The sequence below is a fragment of the Carcharhinus amblyrhynchos genome, chromosome 1 (assembly GCF_965287045.1).
Source record: "Carcharhinus amblyrhynchos chromosome 1, sCarAmb.v2.hapA, whole genome shotgun sequence".
NCBI lineage: Eukaryota > Metazoa > Chordata > Chondrichthyes > Carcharhiniformes > Carcharhinidae > Carcharhinus > Carcharhinus amblyrhynchos.
Window position 1 is genome coordinate 102136713 of NC_137324.1, and position 22410 is coordinate 102159122.

A 22410-nucleotide genomic window follows, 5' to 3' on the forward strand; every position below is an offset into this window, starting at 1 on the left:
AAAGTTAAGCTAAGAGAGTGAGAAACAAACAGAGATAGGAACAGTGAGAAAACAGATAGGTGGCTTGCCCTCTTGAAGTTGTCGATCACACGCTACTGAAGACATTGGGGCTACCAAATATTATGTAATGAAAAGTAAAAGTACTGAAAACCTAAACAGAAAAAGCTGGGCCGCACAATAATTCATCTAGCATCAAGGTGCCACCCATAGATCCATGTTAGTAATGCCCAGTGGGGGTGGTCACTCTGACCGCCTCCATCTCCAAAGATGCGCAGGTTGGGTAGATTGGCCATGTTAAATTGCTCCTTTGTGTCCCAAAATGTGTAGTTTATATGGATTAGCCATGGGTAATGAGTAGGGTTACGGGGATAGGGTGGGGAAATTACTCGGTCAAAGAGTCAGTACAGACTCATTGGGCCAAATGGCCTCTTCTCTTTTGCACTGTGGGGATTCTATGATCTCTTCCACCATCTTGTCCACAGTCAGGAGGTCCTTGAGACAAAGCATGTGCTGCCTGTTGGTTTCAGTCTTCCCATGACCAAGAACTGGAAGGCAGATGTGAAACACAAATGCTGTTAAGCTTACATTTCCTTTGTTTTCTGATTTAGTTCATTCTTCATTATGCCTCCTTTGCTTAGTTTGATGACACGAGGCCACCAATTGTCTTTTATTGGTTGATTTAGAAAAGACCTCAATGGAGAGAACAGTGACTCTTACATTGTGCTGTTACCAAGCTTTGTATATATATATATACACACACGCATATATAGTAGTGTGTAGTGAGGCCTCCGGAGGGAGGGTGGTGCTAAATCAGGATAGAGTCGGTTCTTCTGGGCTGTGATTGCTTCTTTTATTAAAAGTCTTTAGCTGCTGTTTGCATTTCTATCGCCAGTTTGACAGTGTGTGTGAAGCTTCCGAGCAGGAGCTGATTTGGTTTCGGAGAGAAAGAAATGGCAATGGCGGCAGCTCATAAAGTGATCGTATATGGAGGAAAGGGAGCTCTGGGAAGCAAGTGTGTCGAGTTCTTTAAATCCAAACGCTGGGTATGGAGCAAATTTAAGGAACGAGGATCTCCTAGACAGGCTGGAGGGGCGTGGATAATTTAGTGAGAGTGAAAATAATGTTGCATGTGGTTTCAGATTGTAACTTGTTATTTCCCATTTTTAACAATGAATTAAACGTTAAACGGTGTCACTAGCCACCACACTGAAAACAATTCGATTAGGTACAAGTGAAGCTCCGGCTTGGTTACCAACCGGCCTTGTCTTTCAGATTGTGGTAGAGTGTCATTCCCGTCTGAATCCATATCACCATCTCGTTACCATTTAATAACTTTTCTCGGTTGCAGTGGGTTGCTTCTATTGATCTCACGTCTAATGAAGAAGCGAATGCAAATATAATTGTGAAGATGAGCGACTCCTTCACTGAGCAGGCGGATCAGGTAACGCATGTCACTGCAACTTACTGACAGATACAATAAAGGCACAGCAGGTAATGAATGTTACTGTAACTTATACAATACAGGCAGAGTAGGTAATGAATGTTAGTGCAACTTATACAGTACAGGCAGCAGGTAATGAATGTTACTGTACTTATACAGGGAGCAAATAATGTTACTGTAACTTATACAATACTGTACAGGTAGGTAATGAATGTTACTGTAACTTGAGCAGGTAATGAGTGTTACTGTAACTTATACAATACAGGTGGAGCAGGTAATGAGGGTTACAGTAACTTATACGCTGCAGGTAGAGCAGGTTATAAGAACATAAGAAATAGGAGCAGGAGTAGGCCATCTGGCCCTTCGAGCCTGCCCCGCCATTCAATAAGATCATGGCTGATCTGTCGTGGCTCAGTTCCACTTTCCCGCCCTCTCCCCATAACCCTTAATCCCCTCTCTTATCAAAAACCCATCAACCCGCTTCTTAAAAATATTTAGCGAGGCAGCCTCCACCACTTCAACGGGCAGAGAATTCCAGAGATTCACCACCCTTTGAGTGAAGAAGTTCCTCCTCAACTCCGTTCTGAACCGCCCCCCCTTTATCTTGAGGCTGTGCCCCCTAGTCCTACTGTCTTTTTTGAGCGGGAAGAGTCTTTCCACCTCTAGGTTATGAATGTTACTGTACCTTACAGATACAGTACAGGTGGAGCAGGTATTGAATGTTACAATAACTTACAGATACAGTACAGGTGGAGCAGGTAATGAATGGTAAAATAACTTACTAATAGATGCAGTACAGGTGGAGCAGGCACTGAATGTCAAAACAGGCAGAGCAAGTAATGAATGTTACCATAATTTACTGACATACAGTACAGGAGGAGAAGGTAATGAATGTTACAGCAACCTGTTGACCGATGTACTAGAGGTGGAGCAGGAATGAATATTACAGTAACTTACTAACATGCAGTACAGATCTGGAACAGATCATTAATGTTATAACAAATGTCACTGCCAGATCCAGGCGGAGCAGATAATACATTGTATATTAGTTATAGGTGATAATGTGGGTGTCTACTAATTTTAACATTCAACTCTCATTTCTATAGGTTACCACAGATGTCGCCAGTCTTCTTGGGGAACAGAAAGTGGATGCCATTATCTGTGTAGCGGGTGGATGGGCAGGTGGCAGTGCAAAGGCAAAATGTAAGTGCCTAAATTTTATGCTATTTAACAATAAGATATGAATGTAAACTTTATGAGCAAAGAAACTTTTCTAAAATAAATTCCATAATATTCATAAATTCCACTGCATTAAATGTTTTGTGAGTTCTGTTATCAATCATATCTTAAGATTCTTAAATCTTCTCACATGTGGTTTGAGTCAGTGATGGATTCATCTTAAATCAAATTTTTAGCACTGTATTTGTGCCTGGAAACAAGTACTGTTGTCTTAATTCACCTCTAATTTACATCAGCCTGAATTTACATTGTTTGTTCATGATACACCCAAAATCATTTTGTCTATTTAGTAATCAAATGTGCACTTTAACATGGAAAATATTAGTAAATATATTTTGTAAATATTTTAGATAGTTATTTACAGACATATGTAAATAAGAATTAACGTCGACCTGTCCTACACATTGTGGAAGAATTGAACAGTTCCTGTCCGAACCCATGGCTGCACAGCCTTATGTCAAAGAAAATAACTTTTCTGTAAAATATTTGGATTATCTTCACTATCCTTATTTGTACTGTACTAAGTAAAAAATGCTTGTGTAATGATTTTATGCTACCTCAAGAAACATGTTTCTTTTCCCTTTGATTTTTTTAAGCTGCAGTATTTCCTCTGAATACCTATAATCAATTGGTGGACTAATGTTGTTTGTTTCTCAAAGCACTTTATAAAAACGCTGACTTGATGTGGAAACAGAGCGTGTGGACATCAACAATCTCCAGCCATTTAGCTACAAAACATCTCAAAGATGGTGGCTTGCTGACACTGACAGGGGCAAGTGCTGCTTTGAATGGGACAGCAGGTGAGCAGACACTGAGCTGAACTTTTTCTATCGTCAGTATTAACACCTGCACCTACCAACTGTTAAATATATTGAATTGGCTGTTAAATTCTGTAAAATGAAGTGCCACCGTAAAGCATTTCTATCATTTAAATGTTTCTTGTGCACATCCACATTTGCTATGATTGGACATCAAGGTGAAATTAGGCTCATTAATTCATCACTCAGATCCAATTTTCATATTTGGACAAATCATTGTGGAGATTTTTTTAAACCAGTTCCAAGGTCCAGATGCCAGTATGATTGACAGGCTGAGCTCCTGTTGTGTGGGGAATATTCTGGAAAGGACCAAAATCAAAGATAGACAAATGGAAATTGTGAAGCAGGGGATGGGTACAGCATGGTTCGTGAGAGTCAGAGTGATCATGGAGGCATGGGGGAGTGGGTGTCAAATAAAGATAAGGGAAATCAGAGGTGCCGGAGATCACAGGGTATTGGGTATGTGATTGTTAAGGGGAGGGGGTCCTAATTGAATGGAATGGGAAACGGGGTAGATTGGAGAGATCACAATAAGTACTCTCACTCATCTTGTCCTGGCACAGTGTTGGAAACTGAGAAACTTGGCTGGCCAGTGTTGGAACTGGAATAGTGAAAATCTGAGGCACGCACATTTATTAAGATGTTTAAATTAAGCTGCGTCCTGGGAATGGGCTGGTTGCCCACCTCTGTCAAGAAGTGTGTATGTTTGAGGCAGATTGAATTTGGGTATGAGATTTCAAAAAGCGTTGGTGGAAAAAGCTAGTTCCAATGACATTGTAGATTTTCTCTGACATATGATTGAATTATCCCTTCTGGAAGATTGAAATTAATGAAAGAGCAATACCTTCTATATTAATCCAGAATGCAGACTGGTCTGGATACAGAGTTTGTGAACGTGAATCATTATGTGAATGTTTGAGTCTCCCTCTAACCTTACCATCTCTCTAATAGCTTCAGATGGATTAGCCAATTTAACAAGACATATTAAGAAATGGTTGTTTTAAGTTTAAAAAAATAGAGCGAAAGAAATTTAAACATTTGTTTCTTCAATTCATAGAGCTGTCAGTAAAATGTATGTTAAAGCAAAACGCACAAATGTTTCAATTTCAATTGAATGGCCTGACCCTGCCCTTGGACACATGATTGTAAAGTCCATTGATCGAGATCTGTGTACGTCAAGGTAAATACTTAATTTAGTTTAATAATTGTCAGAGTTACACTGCCAATTTTACTCATGTTTAAGCTTTGAAAACTCCGGTAGGATTTCTACACCAAAACTGAAAGAAAACCTAACTCAATAACTCCATATTTATTATAGCATAATATTTTTGTAGAAAAATATTGTACTGATTACAAGATGGAGAAAGTGCCGAGTATTAAAGTCATTGAGCAAACTTGTGTGAGTCAAAAGTCTTTAAAAAATCTTTTTTCATGTTTGTTACAGTACTGAGAAGATACATAGGAAATAAATTTACAATGCTAGTGTCAGTTTAACCCCTAATTCCTGACTGAGCAAAAACCACACAAGTGTGGAATAGATAAACAAAACAGATTTATTCAATTTAATGTGATAAATTAACACTAATTCCCTTGGATTTGTGTTACCCAATTAGATAGAACTTATGTCCAAGCAATATGATTGGGTTAAATTACTTCATTGTTCATCCCTAACCACAAAGTAGGCCTGCATGTTCCTCACATCTTTTTAACAGATTTTTCTGGTACAACAGATTTTTCAGATACCGCTACCCCAGGCCTGCAATGTGCAGCTTGTAATTTCACATCTGATAGTAACAGCTTACAGGTCAACTTGCTGCATACATCCTTTAGCTAAACTTAACTGTCATGCCTTACAGTTACATTCTAACATACATCCTTAACAAACATGTTCTGAACAATCATTAATGAAGCAAAACAAGTAAGATACAATAAAAAGATTAAAACAAAGTAAACACAAGAAGAATATCACTCAGTGACTTAACTTTACAGTCATACATTGTGAACCAGTCTTATTTTACATCCTAAATATATTTATACAGCACATTCTTAAGTCTACTTGACATTAGCAGAGCATAGCATTATGGTTGTTCTTTCAGAGTGTACAGACAGGGATGAAAGAAAACTGAGCTCCACGTTCCCTTTCTTTATTCTCCACGATCAGTGTGTTTTTATTTAGAAAGATGTGTATGTTTTTCAACTTGAATGCGTGGTCAATATTTGAATAATCAGCAGCAGGATTTTGAGTTTAAATAAAGAATATTATTTATTCTCACATTCACCCCAGAAGTCTAACACTATGTAGATCACTTATCACTCGCAAACTGACACATGCAAAAAATATTAGGTAAATAGGATAGTGCACTTTTACTAATTGTAAACAAAAGAATAGTTCCTTGTTCACTTGTTGGAACAGTATTCATTGCAGGTTTGTTGAAGGTGTTTGAAGGATCGTCCGCACTAGTTCACCACATTCTCTATCTCATTCCTGCACTCTTGTCTCATCATTGTTTGAGATCGGAAGGATTGTCTAGATGGTTGCAATGGCTGGAGTTGTATATCAAGATGATTGCAGGATTCCCTCAGCAAGTTATCAAGTGAGACACATGTCATTTCCTTAACAGGATATCAAGTTTCTGTACTGTTAAACTCTGAAAAGAAACCAGGCTGGGAAACTTTTAAGGTGTAGAAATCTCCAGGTTTAAAAAAGTGTGGCCCTACAGCCTTTTGTTGTTTCTGATGTCCTGTAGCATGAGTTCAGTACAGACTGACTAGCTTCTCTCTCGTTCGAGGGTTTGTGATCTGAAACACTTCAGATTTGTGATCTGAAGTCAGCTTCATTCATTTGATCAACCACAATTGTCCACCCAGGATAGTTTGGAAATGGAAAGCCATTGCAATAAAATAGAAAACAGATATTGGCTTTTCACACCTGTGAGGGATTAACTAATTTCTGCAGCTTTGCTTTGTGAAATATTGAGCTCAAAAGCAGTGGTTCTAGGAGTCTATAGGTTTCGAGTTTTGGGTAGTTCCTTCAAAAGGAAATGTTATTGTCAGTTGAAATCACTATGTTGGCCATAAATAAAATGACTAACATCTCTATCCAGACCTTTCAGACCTTTTTGATGATAAAAGCATTATTGTGCATGATCTTTCTGGCTGACATTTTTTTTCTATTTGGAAAAGATTTCTTGAGCTTTGAAAAGTAATGTGATGTACCAAATATTGTATATGACACAAAATATGCATCCAGTTTGTAATCACCATATTTCATTTATAATATTGTGTGAATAAACAGCTGGATTTTAACCTATCTTTTGCAACAAATCTATTGAGACTGGTTAAAATAATGTGAACTTATTAAAAGAATTAAAAATGCTTGGTGTTTCTCTATCTAATGAGTTGTTAGTCTTGTTCAAACTGTTGGGCATAGTGGGTATGGGGATGGTCATCTGTTTCCTCATGGGTGGTCTTGTACGCATTCCTGATGGCCAGGCAAGAATAAAATAAACATTCAGCTTTTCCGTACCAGCAAATGTTAATACTGGTTCCTGGATTCTGTGATCATTTTCAATTTTTATTCTCGACTTCAGGAACATTCGTGAAAGAGATCAAAAAGAAAACTCAGTACTGATTTGATCTGATTTATTATTGTCACATGTATTAAGATAGAGTAAAAAGTATTGTTTCTTGCACACTATACAGTCAAAGCAGAGAAGGAAATGAGAGAGTGCAGAAAGTAATGTTACAGTCATAGTTAGGGTATAGAGAAAGATCAATTTAATGCAAGGTAGGTCCAGTCAAAAGTCTGACATCAGCAGGGAAGAAGCTGTTCTTGAGTCGGTTCATATATGACCTCAGACTTTTGTATCTTTTTCCTAATGGAAGAAGGTGGGAGAGAGAATGTCTGGGTGGGTGGGGTCCTTAATTATGCTGGCTGCTTTGCTGAGGCAGCAGGAGGCGTAGACAGAGTCAATTGATGGGAGGCTAGTTTGCATGATGGATTGGGCTTCGTTCACGACCTTTTGTAGTTTCTTGCAGCCTTGGGCAAAGTAAGGAGCTATACCAAGCTGTGATATAACCAGAAAGAATGCTTTCTATGATGTGGTGCATCTGTAAAAATTGGTGAGAGTCGTAGCTGACATGCCAATTTCCTTGGTCTTCTGAGAAAGTAGAGGCATTGGTGGGCTTTCTTAACTGTAATGTTGGCATGGGGGGACCAGGGCAGGTTGTTGGTGATCTGGACACCTAAAAACCTTGAAGCTCTTGACCCTTTCTACTTCGTCCTTGATGATGTAGACAGGGCCATGTTCTCCTGTACGCTTCCTGGAGTCAATGACAATCTCCTTTGTTTTGTTGATATTGAGGAAGAGGTTACTATTGCCGCACCATTTCACCCCATTCTCTATCTCATTCCCGTATGGTGGTGTCATCAGCAAACCTGAAAATCATAATGGAGGGAATTTGGCCACACAGTCATAGGTGTACGAGGAGTATAGTACGGGGCTGAGAACACAGCTTTGTGGGGCACCGGTGTTGAGGATGATCATGGAGGAGGTGTTGTTGCCTATGTTACTGATTGTGGTCTATGAGTTAGGAAGTTCAGGATCCAGCCGCAGAGGGAGGTGCCGAGATCCAGGCCATGGAGTTTGGAGATGAGTTTTGTGGGAATAATGGTGTTGAAGGCTGAGCTGTGGTCAATAAATAGGAGTCTGACATAGGTGTCTTTGTTATCTAGGTGGTCCAGGGTTGAGTTCAGGGCCAAGGAGATGGTGTCTGCTGTGCACCTGTTGCAGCAATAGGCAAACTAGTGGATCCAGGCAGTTTGGGAAACTGGAATTGATTCATGCCATGACTAGCCTTTCAAAGCACTTCATAATGATGGATGTCAAAGCCACCAGCCATTGTCATTAAGGCACACTGCTTGGTTTTTCTTAGATGCCGGGACAATGGTTGTCTTCTTAAAGCAGATAGGGACCTCAGATTATTGTAAAGAGAGGTTGAAGATGTCTCCGAATACCCCTGCCAGCTGATCCATGCAGGATCCAAGTGCTCATCTGGGTACCCCATCTGGGCCTGTCGCTTTTGCGGGTTGATCTTCAAGAAAGCTGCTCTGACATCTGCAATGGCGACCCCAGGTACAGGTTCATTCAGGACTTCCTGGAAGACATGCTCTCGCTGCCCTCACTGTCAAGCATAGAATGTATTGAGCTTATCAGGGAGGGTGCATTGGAGCCAGTGATTTTACATGCCTTTATCTTGTAACCTGTTATGTCTTGCAGACCTTGCCATAGTTGACGGGCGTCTGTATGGCTAGCCTGGGTCTCTAGCTTCGTCTCGTACTATCTTTTGGCATCTTTGATGGATCTCCTTAGATCGTGTCTGGCTTTCTTGTGTAGATCAGGGTTGTCTGACTTAAACATCTCAGACCTGGACTTCAGCAAGCAGTGGATATCCTTGTTCATCCATGGTTTCCAGTTGAGGAACATGCGGATTTGCTTCTTTGGCACATAGTCTTCTACACACTTACTAATGAAGTCAATTACTGCAGTGGCATACTCGTTCAGGCCGGTCGCAGAGTTTTTAAATACTGACCAATCCACTGACTCCAAGCAGTCTCATAGGAGATTATCCAATTCCTCAGACCAACATTGCACGACTTTCTTTGATGGATTTTCCCACTTCAGTTTTTTGCTTGTAAGCGAGGAACAGGAGCACAGCCTTGTGGTCTGAATTGCCAAAGTGTGGGAGGGCGATAGAGCAGTAGGCACGTGTGATATTTGTGTAGCAGTGGTCTAGGATGTTTGGCCTCCTGGTAGAATGGGAATGTGTTGGTTATAACTTGGTGGTACACTCTTGAGCTTGCCTGATTGAAGTCCCTGGCTATGATGTTCAGGATGGCATTGAAAAATGAAAGAAAGAATACAGCATGATTGACTTTTCCTCCCTTGATAGAATGCAGCTAAATGGGAACAGATTGTAAATTTAGCTCAGAACTGGGATTTCACTGCTGTATTGGCTCTCCTCTGTACACTGGATGGAAGGTTAGGGTGAACTTCTTACTGCAGACCTTCATAAATCCTTCTCTTTGACGTCTTATTTATCTACTTTCCCAGCTGCTTTATTTTCTAACTCCTTCATTGCGTGGTTAGATCAATCATGATTTAATTGAATGATGGAACAAGAGGTTGAACAATCTGTAACTATTCCTGCCCCTCTGCTTTGTTCTGCTCTGCAATTTTTAAATTAATATTGGAAGTGCAAATACATATAAAAGCATATTTTTCACATTTTTGCCTATATGTACAATAGAATCATAGAATCCCTACAGTGCAGAAGGAGGTCATTCAGCCCATTGAATCTACACTGACCACAATCCCATCCAGCCCCTATCCCCGTAGCCCCATGTATTTACCCTGCTAGTCCCCCTGACACTAAGTGGCAATTTAGCATGGCCGATCAATCTGACCTGCACATCTTTGGACTGTGGAGGAAACCACAGCACCTGGAGGAAACCCACACAGACATGGGGAGAATGTACAAACTCCACACAGACGGTGACTCAAGCCGGGAATTGAACCCAGATCCCTGGCACTGTGAGGCAGCAGTGCTAACCATTGTTCCACCCACGTCATGTAAACTTTGATTAGCATTTTAATACATGTTTTCAAAACAACCAACTTTTTGTTTTGTTTTGGGAGCTAATAATTCTAACAACTCAATGTGAAAGTAATGTATAGCTTGTGGCGTTGTGCTGATAGTTGATTTTAGCTCCAGTGTGCTCGATCACACAAAAATCCAACCCAGATATTACTTGGTGAGTCTTGCTGGAATTTGTGGATAACTGGTGAAGATGGTGTGATGCTTGCCTGTGATTCTGAATCAGCCATTGATGTTTGTTCAATTTCCTACATAGAGAACAACAACATGGCCAAGGTACAAAAGCTGCTCGTGTCATGAAACTGGCATATTAGTAGGCATGTAAAGTTTGAAACTGAGTTTTTTTTAATTGCCTTTCAACAGTGTATAAAATAAAGCGGAAAAAATATTTACCATGCCACTTTCAGTTCATGTTAGAATCATTTATTTGACATAAAAGAATATTTCATACAAGATCTGTTTGAGAAACGGACACTAATTGTTGTTTGAACAATGATTGACAGTGGTCTTTCCGGACCATTTGTAGTGCATTTGACTGCAGTCAGGTTTAAGTTTTTAAATTTCTTTCTTTTAGGGATGGTTGGGTATGGCATGGCAAAGGCAGCTGTTCATCAGCTCTGTCAGAGTCTAGCTGGAGAAAAAAGTGGAATGCCCCCTGGATCTTCTGCTCTTGCAATCCTCCCGTAAGTTTTGATAATTACAGACTACAAGACTCGATAATGTTCGCTTTCCCATTAGAGAAGAAAATTACTAGTGGCTTTCATAATAGCATTTGGCATAAAGTGACAGAGGTCGAAAGCTGATATTTAGAGTGTTATTAGTGTTTTTTTTAAACTTCAAAAATGCTTAAGAGTCAAAACATTTTAGTGCTGTTGAAACATATTTTCAGTGTGTAAATTATTCAACAGTTCTCTGAGAAGGCTGTGTGTTATGTGTATATGTGTGAGAAATGAGAGACTGCACTTGTGTTTATTTCATGTTTTATTGCACCCTCAGGATTTACCGAAGTGCTTGAAGCTAATTAATTACTTTTGTTGTACATAGTTGCTGGAAGTTAATTGCTTATTTCTTTCTCGTCATCTGTGTAAGACCAGAACATGTCTCTTTAATCTGTAATTGCTCTGTTCATTCTTCTAAGCATTTTAGCTGCTGTTCTTGCCCTGAAGCCATCACTTATTTTTTCCCTCTTAGCATATGTAAGATAATTCATTCCTTATCCAAAACTCTGCTACCTGTGTTCCATCCTTCACAAAGTCCAACTCGCCCATCATGACTTTGCTTGTTAATCTAGGTTGGTCGATGTCTCCCAGTGCCTCAGAATTAAAAGTCGGAGCCTTATATTGATCATAGTTCTTACGGAGCACCTTGGAACATTTAATTATATGAAAAGTGCTATATAAATGCAATTTGTTATTTGCTTGCTTGCTGTGGCATTGGCCTTGCCTTTCTCTCTTTCTGTAACCTGCTTCAGCCTTTCAACTTTCCACTATCTCTGTGTTTCTCCAGCTCTGAACGCTTTTGTCCCCCTACCCCCACCTCTTTGCTTCGCAGTTGGTTGCTCTGTCTTCAATCGACTAGGCCCTAAGCTTGGAAATTTGTTTTAAGCCTCGCCATCTCTCTCTCTTTTAAGACCCTCCTTAAAACTCTCCACTTTGATCAAGCTTTTAACCACCACTCCTTAACATCGGTTCTTCTGCAGGGAGGATGTTAAAGCTGAAGACCATTCTGAATAGCACAAGATGAGATAACAAGACCAAACGTAATTGTCATGATTCTTTTTATTAATTCATGTGATGTGAGCATTGCTAGTGAGGTTAGCATTTAGTTCCCATCTTTAATTGCCCTTGAGCAGGTGGTGTTGAGCCACTTCCATGGACCACTGCATCCTATGGGGTAGGTATACCCATAATGCTGTTCGAGCAATGAAGAGTGGCATTATTGTTCCAAGATAGGAGCTTGGTCCCATGCATCTGCTGTCCTTATCCTTCCTAGATAAAGCAGCTGCAAGTTTGAAAGGTGTTGTCAAAGGAGCCTTGGTGAGTCGTAGTTGGTGCACAATGTTGTCACTATTCATTTGAAGGGTGAAGGGAGTAAATGTTTACAGTGATGAATGGGGTGTCAATCAAGTAGGCTGCCTTATAGATGATGGGTCCTTGAGTGTTTGTTAGAGCTGCACTAATTTTGGTAAGTGGCGGGTACTCCATCGTATGATGTTTCATCTTGATATCGTGGTATGAATTGAATGATCTAAAGACTGACACCTGTGATGTGAGAAAGGAGGAAGACACGATGGATCATCCACTCGACATTTCACTTCTGGCTGAGGATAATTGCAAATGTTTCTGTCTTGCCTTTTGCACTGAAGTGCTGGGCTCCCCCATCATCAAGGATGGGGTGGTTTGTGGAGCTACCTTCTCTCGTTAATTGTTTAATTGCCCATGACCATTTGCAATTGGATATGGCAAGACTGTAGAGCTTTGATCTGATCGCTGATTGTGTGGTGGTTTAGCTCTGTCGATAGCGTGCTGCTTTTACTGTCTAGCATGCATATCAAACTGTGTTGTAGCTTCAGCAAGTTGGTATCTCATTTTGTGTGCTTGTTGTATTCTCTCTTATACTCCTCATTGAACCTGGGTTGACCTCCAGCTTAATGGTAATGGTAGAATGAGGAACATGCAGTTCTGTGAAGTTACAGATTGTGGTTGAATATAATTCTGCTGCAGATGATGGCCCACAGTGCTTCAGGAATATTCAGTTTTAAGCTGGTAGATCTGTTCTGAATCAATGCTGTTTAGCATGGTGACAATGCCCTCCATTGTGAAAAGGGAACTCACTCTCCACCAGAACTATGTGCTGATTATTCCTATCACTACTGTTGTGGACAGACTAATCTGTGATGCGTAGATTAATAGATGTTAGTAAGGAGTCTGGTATCGAGTAACGCCCAGGACTGGAACCACCACTTTGCTAGTTTGGCACTGTCAGGTTTGGACTGCCAAGTTGGCACTGGCCTGTCAAGTCCATGACCACTCAGGGCTACACTCAGTACCCCTGGAGTGGTCATCTTGACTGCTGCAGAGCAGCAGGAATTCCCACTAGCATGATGTCATGCCGGCAGGGGAACATTTGACATCCCTGGAAGGTCCATCGTTGGCATATGTAACTTAATTTAAATTGATGGTAAAAGCAAAATACTATGAATGCTGGAATCTGAAATAAAAACAAAATGCTGGAAAATCTCAGCAGGTCTGACAGCATCCATGGAAAGAGAACAGAGCCAATGTTTTGAGTTTGTATCAAAATGGTCATTCAGATTCAAACATTGGCTAAACGTGGTAATCAGTTTCTCACCCTCAGTAGGCTTGAACCTGATTACGTTGCTGGCAGGATCTGCGGAAGATCTCATTCTAAGATTTCCCCTGTGCAAATCCAATATGGTCCTCTCGCAAGAGCTAGTGGCCATAACGGAACTTATGCCTGCTTCGAGTGGGGCATGGAAAATCCTGGCCATTATCTAGTTACTGACTTATTTCTGTTTACAGGAACTTGCTATGTGCAAATTGGCTGCTGTGTTTCCTACATTACAACAGTAACTGCACTGCATTCACTGTAAAACGCTTTGGGACATGCTGGGTTTGTGAAAGGCAATATATAAATGCAAACATGCCTTTTTTGTACCCCACTGTTAACAGCAGGCAAAGATTAACTGTCTCAGTTCTACTCTGGAGCTACTTCCCTAATCATTCCCCCCCTCCTTACCTTTTCACATTTACTTTTCACGTTTAAAATAACTTCCTCAAAACTCATCTCTTTGATATAGTCTTCGGGTGTATCACCTAATCCCTTTCTTCCATGCTCTATGTCCATTTCCATTACATTTATTTATGTTGTATCTTTTTTGTGAAAGGCTTGCTGTTCAGACAGTTACATTTGCTAAATTATCCTTGCAATATTACAAGTGTCATTGTCTGGGGTCAGTGATGTTTTTAATCTGTTATATCCTGGTAGCCTTGTTGAAGTAACCAATCACAATCTGCTTTCATCCTGCTTTCCAAGTGCTGTAAATGGAGCAGGCATAAGATAAATGGACTTGCAACACAGACTAAAATTGCAATGCAGGAAAAATAGAATTGAATTCATCTTCAATTTGAAATGGGTCAGTGGAAGCCTGATGTATAAGTATACTTTTACATTGCCAATTTCTGGGCAATCTGGTATTATTAGGTCTTCACCATGGTAACATAACGTACATATGACACAAAGGGCTTTCAATACAATTTAATTTATTTTGTAGTGTTACCTTGGATACACCGATGAACAGGAAATCAATGCCTACTGCAGACTTCAGCTCCTGGACACAGTTAGAATTTGTTGCTGAGTGAGTATCCAGCTAAATCAAATTGTCTGTAATCATTTCGTGTCTATTTGTTACGATCTGGCTTTTGTTTATCTGTCCAATGTCCAGGCTCCAGTTAAGAGTTTTATTTGTCTTGCCTTAAGAAGCACCACAAATTGTACACAATATTATCAAGGACAGCTGACCTTTTGACAAATGTTTCTTATCTTTGGTGACTCATTTACAGATGCCAGACTGATTGAACAAAATTAATGCCTTTCCATCGGTGACAGCAAGTGTAAAATCAAATCATCCTTTTGCATAAGTTAAGATCATCTTTAAAAATTCAACGGCTTATGCCCACAGTCAATTCTTTAGTTTTAATTAGAACATAACTTCGATTTATTTTTGTTGTGCTCCTTGAATAAAAATCAAAATTAACTATTCCATTTAAATCCTACAAATTCAAAAAAAATTCAAATTCAGTGCACCATCCACCTTCATGCATGAGTTTAGAGTGATAGAAGGATAATTGACCACAGGAATCATCATAGCTAAGTTGGAGGATATTTGAACACAGGAGGCTTCGTATCAAGTCAGGCCCAATGTTTACCAAGTGCACTTTGCATCAGGGTTCATAGTTTTTATCTTACACAAGAACATAGACATCCGTTGTAACGCCCTTAGCTGAGATCAGCGAACTCAGCACAGACCTGGAATGAAGTCTAAGGTCTTTGTGGTCAATGTAGTTCAGGTTCGCACTGGACATTGAATTTACTATAATGCAGCGTTATGGTAGTGTGGAATGCAGACTGGTACTGCCAAGAGGTAGGTGATGGCATAATGGTAATATCATCAAACTAGTAATCCAGTGGCCCAGGTTAATGTTCTGGTGACACTAGTTCAAATCTCACCACAACATCTGGAGGCACTTAAATTCAGCTCATACAAATCTGGAATTTGAAAATAATACTAGTCTCGGTAATAGTGACCACAGGAGATCTCCTTCCCATCCTTATCTGCTCTGGCCTACATGTAACTCCTCACAAAAATATGGTTGATTCTTAAATGCTCTCTAAAATTGTTCAGTAAGCTATTCACTTCTATGAAACCACTACAAAAGCAATGTAAAACCCAGCCCGTCAACTTTGCAAAGACTTCCTTACTAACATTTATGCCAGCATTGGGGGAGCTTTCTCACAGACTAGTCAAGTAACAGTCCAATATTGTCATTCTCACAGAATCATATCTTACAGATAATGTCCCAGAAACCACCACCATCATTCCTGCATATGTCCTATCCCACCAGCAGATCAGACCAACCAGAGGTGGCAAGAGGGCGATGTACAGTCGGGAGGGAGTTGCCCTGGGAGCTTTGAACATCAGCCCTGGACACGATGAAGTATCATGGCATTAGGCCAAACATTGGCAAGGAATCTTTTTGCTGATTACCACTTAATACCACCCTGATGAATCTAAACTCCTCCATGTTGAAGATTATTTGGAGATGGAAAGAACACAGAATATAATCTGCATGGGGTACTTGACCAATACTAGCTTCGTAGCACCACAACTGATTATGTTTGCCAATTCCTAAAGGGTATAGCTGCAAGATTGGGTCTGCAGCAGGTAGTGAGGGAACCAACAACAGGGAAAAACCCACTTGACCTTGTGCTTACCGATCTACATGTTGTAGATGCACATATCCATGACTATATTGGTAGGAGTGACCATCACACAATCCGAGTGGAGGCAAAGCCTTGTCTTCACACTGAGGATACTCTCAATTGTGTTGCATGGCACCAGGATCTTGCTAAATGGGATAGATTTTGAACATAAAATCATAGAATCGCCACAGTGCAGAAGGAGGCCACTCGGCCCATCAAGCCTGTAACAACAACAACAACAATCCAACCCAAGCCCTATCCCTGTAACCCCACGTATTTAGACCATAAGACATCAGCCGAGTGGCCTAATTCTGCTCCTATCAAGTCTGCTCCACCATTCAATCATGGCTGATATTTTTCTCATCCCCATTCTCCTGCCTTTTCCCCATAAACCGTAATCCCCTTAGTAATCAAGAATCTATCTATCTCTGTCTTAAAGACACCCAATGACCTGGCCTTCACAACCTTTTGCGGCAGAGAGTTCCACAGAATTACCTTGCTAATCAAGCTAACTTGCACATCTTTGGACTGTGAGAGGAAACTGGGTATATGGAAGAAATCCACACAGGAAGAACGTGCAAACTCCACACATAGTCACCCAAGGCCGGAATTGAACCCAGGTCCCTTGTGCTGTGAGGCAGCAGTGCTAACCACAGGTCTAGTAATTTAAAACTGGGCATCCATGAGACAGTGTCATGAGGGTTCTGAGCCAGAATCACAAATTACGTATGAAGCCAGACTAGGCCCCAGCAATTTTTCTATTTTGGTATAAATGTGATGTTAGGACGCTTTGCTCCAGGAGTAATTCCCTGGACAAATTAGGGATGTTTTATCAAAACAATCCTTATTCATAACACAATTTAAGTACAACTCTAATAAAATGAAGCAGCTTACCTCTTAACAGTTGAACAATCTTTAAACATGAAAAAAAATCTCTAATTTCTAACTTAGCACTGTTTCATTTCAAGTAAGCAACGTTCTTCTTGCAGACTTGGAACCCATTTTAAATATAGTTAGCAATCTCAAATATACTTGCTATTATAAGGAATTTTCAGAGAAATATAGAGCTTTTAGAAGCCTCAAATTCTCCTGGAAATGCCAAACTCCAGCTCCTTTCTACAAATTTTTTTTTGTGTTTTTTCTGCCACAGATCCAGAACTGTATAAACCACAATATCACATGACTCTGTCAATCACTCTAATCTAAAATCCCAGGGAAACTTAAATAAACAAAAGTCTATTAACGCTATTTAGCGTAACCACTTACAAAGTTGAAATGAGTAATTATTCTGCTCATCCAGGATCTGAGCTGTATTTCTTCCAGATATACCGAAAAAGCTGAACATGTATATATATTTGCACACTTTCATCACACTGTATGCTACCTATAGCAGCTGAATTGTATATAACCACAATATATGACCTGGCATTTCCCCCTGCCACCATTACCATCAAGCCAGAGGATCAACCCCGTTTCAGTGAAAAACAGGAGATGTTGCCAGGAGCAACACCAGGCATACCTAAAAATGAACTGTCAACCCAGTGAAGCTACAACACAGGACTATTTGTGTGCCAAGCAGAATACTCAGTGTGCAATAAACAGAACTAAGTGATCCCCTAACTAATCAATCAGATTTAAGCTTGGCCATCCAGCCATATCCAGTTGTGAATGGTGGGGTTTAACAACTCACTAGTGGAGGAGAATGATGGGGGAGCCCAGGACACCAGAACAAGGCAGAGGGCTGAAGCATTTGCAGCAATTTAAGTTGAAACTACCGAGTGGATGATCTATTTCTGCCTCCACTGTAAGTTCTTGAAACAGTTCAATTCACTCCACATGATATCAGTAAACAGCTGAAGACACTGAAAACTGCAAAGGCCACAGGCCCTGACAATTTTCCAAAAATAATACTAAAGACTTGTGCTCCAGGCTGAGCCACACCCCTAGCCAAGCTGTTCCAATATAGCTACAACGCTGGTATCTACTCAGCAATGTGGGAAATTGCCCAGGGATGTCTGTCCACAAAAAGCAGCATAGATCCAATCTAGCCAATTAGCACCCCTTCAATCTACTCTTAATCGTCAGCCGAGTGAAGGGGTTATCAATAGTGTTATCAAGCAGCACTTTTTTTTTGCATGTTTGTAGTTAATTAATCTAAACTATGGGCAACAGAGAATAGATATTCTTGGAAACACTTCCTATTTCAACTGTTATCTGTAAAGGAAGAATGTGCAGAGTTACAGAGAGATGGCAGAAGAATGGTACCAGGTGATTTGTTCATATGGAAAGCCAGTGCAGGCATGATGGGCTAAATGTCATAACAATTCTGTGAATAACCTGCACACTGACACTCAGTTTGGATATTGACAAAGCCATTAAGCTCCTGGCTTAATGATCCAAACATGAACAGAAGACCTGAGCTCCAGAAGTGCCTTGACATCCAGGCAATATTTCACTGAGTGTAGCATCAAGGAGTCCAAGCAAAACTGTTATTGGGAATCAGAAGAAACCTCTTCACTGTTTGAAGTCATACCTAGTACAAAGGAAGATGTTAAAGGCTGTTGCAAGTCAGTCATCTCAGTCCATGGGCATCACTGCAGGGGGTCTTTAAAGTAATTTTGAAGGCTCAACCATTTTCAGCTGTTTAATCAATGATCTTCCCGACATCGTAAGGTCAGAAATGGAGCTGTTCGGTAATGATCGCACAATGTTCAGCATCATTCATGACTCATCAGATACTGAAGCAGTCTGTGTCCATTTGCAGCACGACTGGACAACGTTTGGGTTTAGGCTGATAAATAGCAAGTAATGTTCATGCCACGTAAGTCCCAACAATGACCATCTCCAACAACTGAGAATCTGACCACCTCTCTTTGACATTCAGTGGCAATACCATTACTGAATTCCCCACTGTCAACAGACTGGGGGTTACCACTGGCCAGAAGTTGAACTGGACTAACCATACAAGTACTATGGCTACAAACCAGGTCAGAGGGTGGGAATTCTGCAGTGAGTAACCCACTTCCTTTAGTTTTGATTTTGATTTATTGTTGTCAAGTGTATTAATATGCAGTGAAAAGTATTGTTTCCTGACTCCCCAAAGCTTGTCCACCATTAATTCAGTGATGTGGTGAAGTACTCTGCAGTTGCCTGGATGTGTGCAACCCCAAGAACACTCAAGCTTTGCATCATCCAGGACAAAGCACCCACATAATTGGCACCCCATCCACCACCTTAAACATTCACATCCTCCATCACTGACGGACAGTAGCAAGCAGTGTATGCTATCTATAAGATGCACTGAAACAACTCACTAAGGGTGCTTCAACAGCACCTTCCAAGCCCATGACCTCCACCACCAGCAGGACAAAGGCAGCAGATTAATGGAAACACATCAGATACGGGTTCCTCTCCAAGTCACACACCAAGCTGACCTGGAACTAAGTTGCTGTTCCTCCATGGTCACTGGGCCAAAATCTTCAAACACCTTTCTTAACAGCAATAAATGCTGGCCTAGCCACATCCCACAAAAGATTAAGTAAATAATAAAAATCCTTTGTAACTTTTAAAGTTTCTCTTGCAGAACTTCAGAACCATTGTGCTTGGAAGTACAGGCATCATAGAATTATAAGGTTGTGGTTGATCAGGATGCCATTTTAGCTGTGCTCATTGTTAGCTTTTGCGCACTGAGCTCTCAAATCCCATGTTCCTGTTCATTCCCACTTAATGTTTTTAATAGACATTGTTTGTGCTGTTTGCATTATCCATTTCCTACTTGTCTTGATGTTCAGTTACTACAAGCTCTCTCACTTTGAGCATGTGACATCCTGAGGTTTGTATTGGACTCTTCTCATCAGTGCAGTGTTTTACTTGGCTAAAAGAAAGCTGTTATTTGTGATAGGAGGACATTTTTCCTCTCCTTGAGATGAGATATTTTAATCCATCTTAATATTTTAATCCATAATAATATGATCAATCCATAATACAACTGAGAATTGCCCAAACTTCCCCAGCCAGAGCAGACCAACCAGCTGATCAGTTTTGGGATGCCAACTCTCCTGAGCAGCAGCCCTGGACCAACCTCAAATGTGACTGATTTGATTGTCTGCCTTTATATTTTATGGAACAATTTTGGGACAGTTCTCTCACTGTCTTACTCAGAAATTTAATGATCCCAAAACGAAAATGAAAAGTATGGCATACTCAGGCCTTTTTTAACAGTTGAGAAAATTAATTTTGACGTTTTGGCAAATCTCCCTCTTTCATGTTTTAAAAAAACTATTCTGTTTTGCTTAATGAGTATTTTTGTATATTTTTTCCAGGACATTATTTAACTGGATGGATAAAGAAACCAGACCTAATTCAGGAAGCCTTATTCAGCTGATTACAACTGGAAACAAAACTGAACTGATTCCTGCTCAGCTTTAAGATGGAATTTCTATTGCAAAAGCACTAATTGTTTCGTGAAGTGCCATTTAGCATGTTCAATAGTAGTTGAATCTTGCCAGTCTCAATTCGGTGAGTGGCAGGGTGGGGTAAGAGGGAAGAATCAAACACTTGATTGCAACATTATACGATTGACTGGTTCCCATCTCATGCCAGTTTCTCCATTTAATTATTTGGACTCTCTTTTTCCACTTTACTTCTCTTTTCTTTAACGTTTTCTCTTTTCACTGCACAATGTATCCACAGAGTTACTTGAAATCAGAAAGTAGTTTGTCAACCTTCACTGCCCTAAACTTTCTCACGTCTTGTTTACTTGTGAGTTGGATATACAGTTTAACTATAACCATTGTGTGCTTTTCTGTAATAAACACTGCAATATCAAAATGCCCTATTTAAATAAATAATTTAAATGTATGGTGCAAGGACAATCCTCTAACATCTCATTCAAAGTAGGATGAGCAGTTAAAGAGAATCTCTACTCAAAATCTAGTGACAAGAATTAATGCAACATGTTATTTTAAGTGGAACATAACATAAGAAACATAAATTTGCTCAATTCAGTTGAATTCATCAGAATTACATTGAATGTTACCCTGATTGCAAGGGGAGCATTGATGGAGGGCAATACCAAACAATTCAGAAATTTTCAAAACCTTCTAAAATGTCAAAATGTGATTCATAATTGTATTTGTAATTGATTTCAATGAAAAAATAGTAGTTAAATATAGGAATGTGTATTTTATTTCCCCAGTCCTGTTTTCCAACTAAGAGGACAAGAAGTAACTTGCTGCTTGGTATATGCAACTATTCTAGAATAGTTACCAGAATGTTTGGGGCAGATACTTGGGTTAAGATTCCTGTTAATTTTTTTAAATTGTTTTCCTCTTTCTGGGGGAATTCCTCCCATTCCCTTTTCATGCCCCAGATCAGCAAATGGAGATAAATAACTTATGTGGGGAAACTATTTGGAGGAATCCATTCTAATTACGTGGAAACAGAATTTTAAAAATATCAAAACTTACAAAAATGTTATCTAGTGTGAAAATAACCAATAAAACCAGGGAGGTGACCTGTTTGCAGGTCTCTGCCATTGCTGTTCCTTGTCTGTCTGCTATTGGTACAAAAGCATTAACCCTCCTGCTAGGAAATTAACATTTTGTAACAAAAATCCATCTTGTGTGTGTTTTATGGGGTAGGAAGCTCAAATAGGTGTGAGGGACAGAAAGTGGCAAGTAGCTTTCAATTTGAAACTGCTTGAGATTGGGAGTCCACCAGCTTGAGTATTGAAGGAGCACAGCCACTTCTTGCCACTTTTGCCTAGAGGTTCCAAAGAACAGGGAGCAACTGTGTGCCCACTGGTAGTCCTGTTTATCTCTGTTGGTGCCACATGTGAATAGTGAAAATTTTCACTTTGATGGTCTTACAGTCCATTCTATGTGTCAGATGGTGATACATTTCCTTTTAAAAAATTGAGTACTCTAGTTTTGTTTGCCTGTATAACTGTATGAGAGTGCTTCTATGTATGACAGTACCAATACAAACATCATACTGCTTCAAACAAATGTATTTATGTACCTTGATGCCGTGTGCACCTTGACAATGTGTTGTGTAAAATGGAGATATTAAGATCACTGATATTTGTATTTGAGCCTTGTAGCCCTGCCATAAATAAAAGTATCTACTTCCTTATTGATTCACTTTTCAATGCGTTGAAGATATTTTTGGGGTCTTGTGAGGAATGTTTGAGACCATTACACTGATTCAGCAGAACTGCCAGTCCCAAAGATGGTACTCCAAATATTATCT

At 40.0% G+C, this 22410-nt stretch overlaps 1 protein-coding gene across 1 annotated transcript; it reads left to right on the forward strand.

The window, feature by feature from the left end:
- The first annotated feature begins 855 nt into the window (after positions 1–855).
- LOC145343518 (dihydropteridine reductase-like) lies at positions 856–22297 on the forward strand. The gene is made up of 7 exons (XM_080189773.1): positions 856–1043; positions 1349–1441; positions 2548–2644; positions 3340–3480; positions 10730–10838; positions 14450–14533; positions 20481–22297. The coding sequence occupies exons 1-7, from the start codon at positions 951–953 to the stop codon at positions 20584–20586; spliced, it is 723 nt and encodes a 240-aa protein (XP_080045899.1). The 5' UTR covers positions 856–950; the 3' UTR covers positions 20587–22297.
- The last annotated feature ends 113 nt before the right edge of the window (positions 22298–22410 follow it).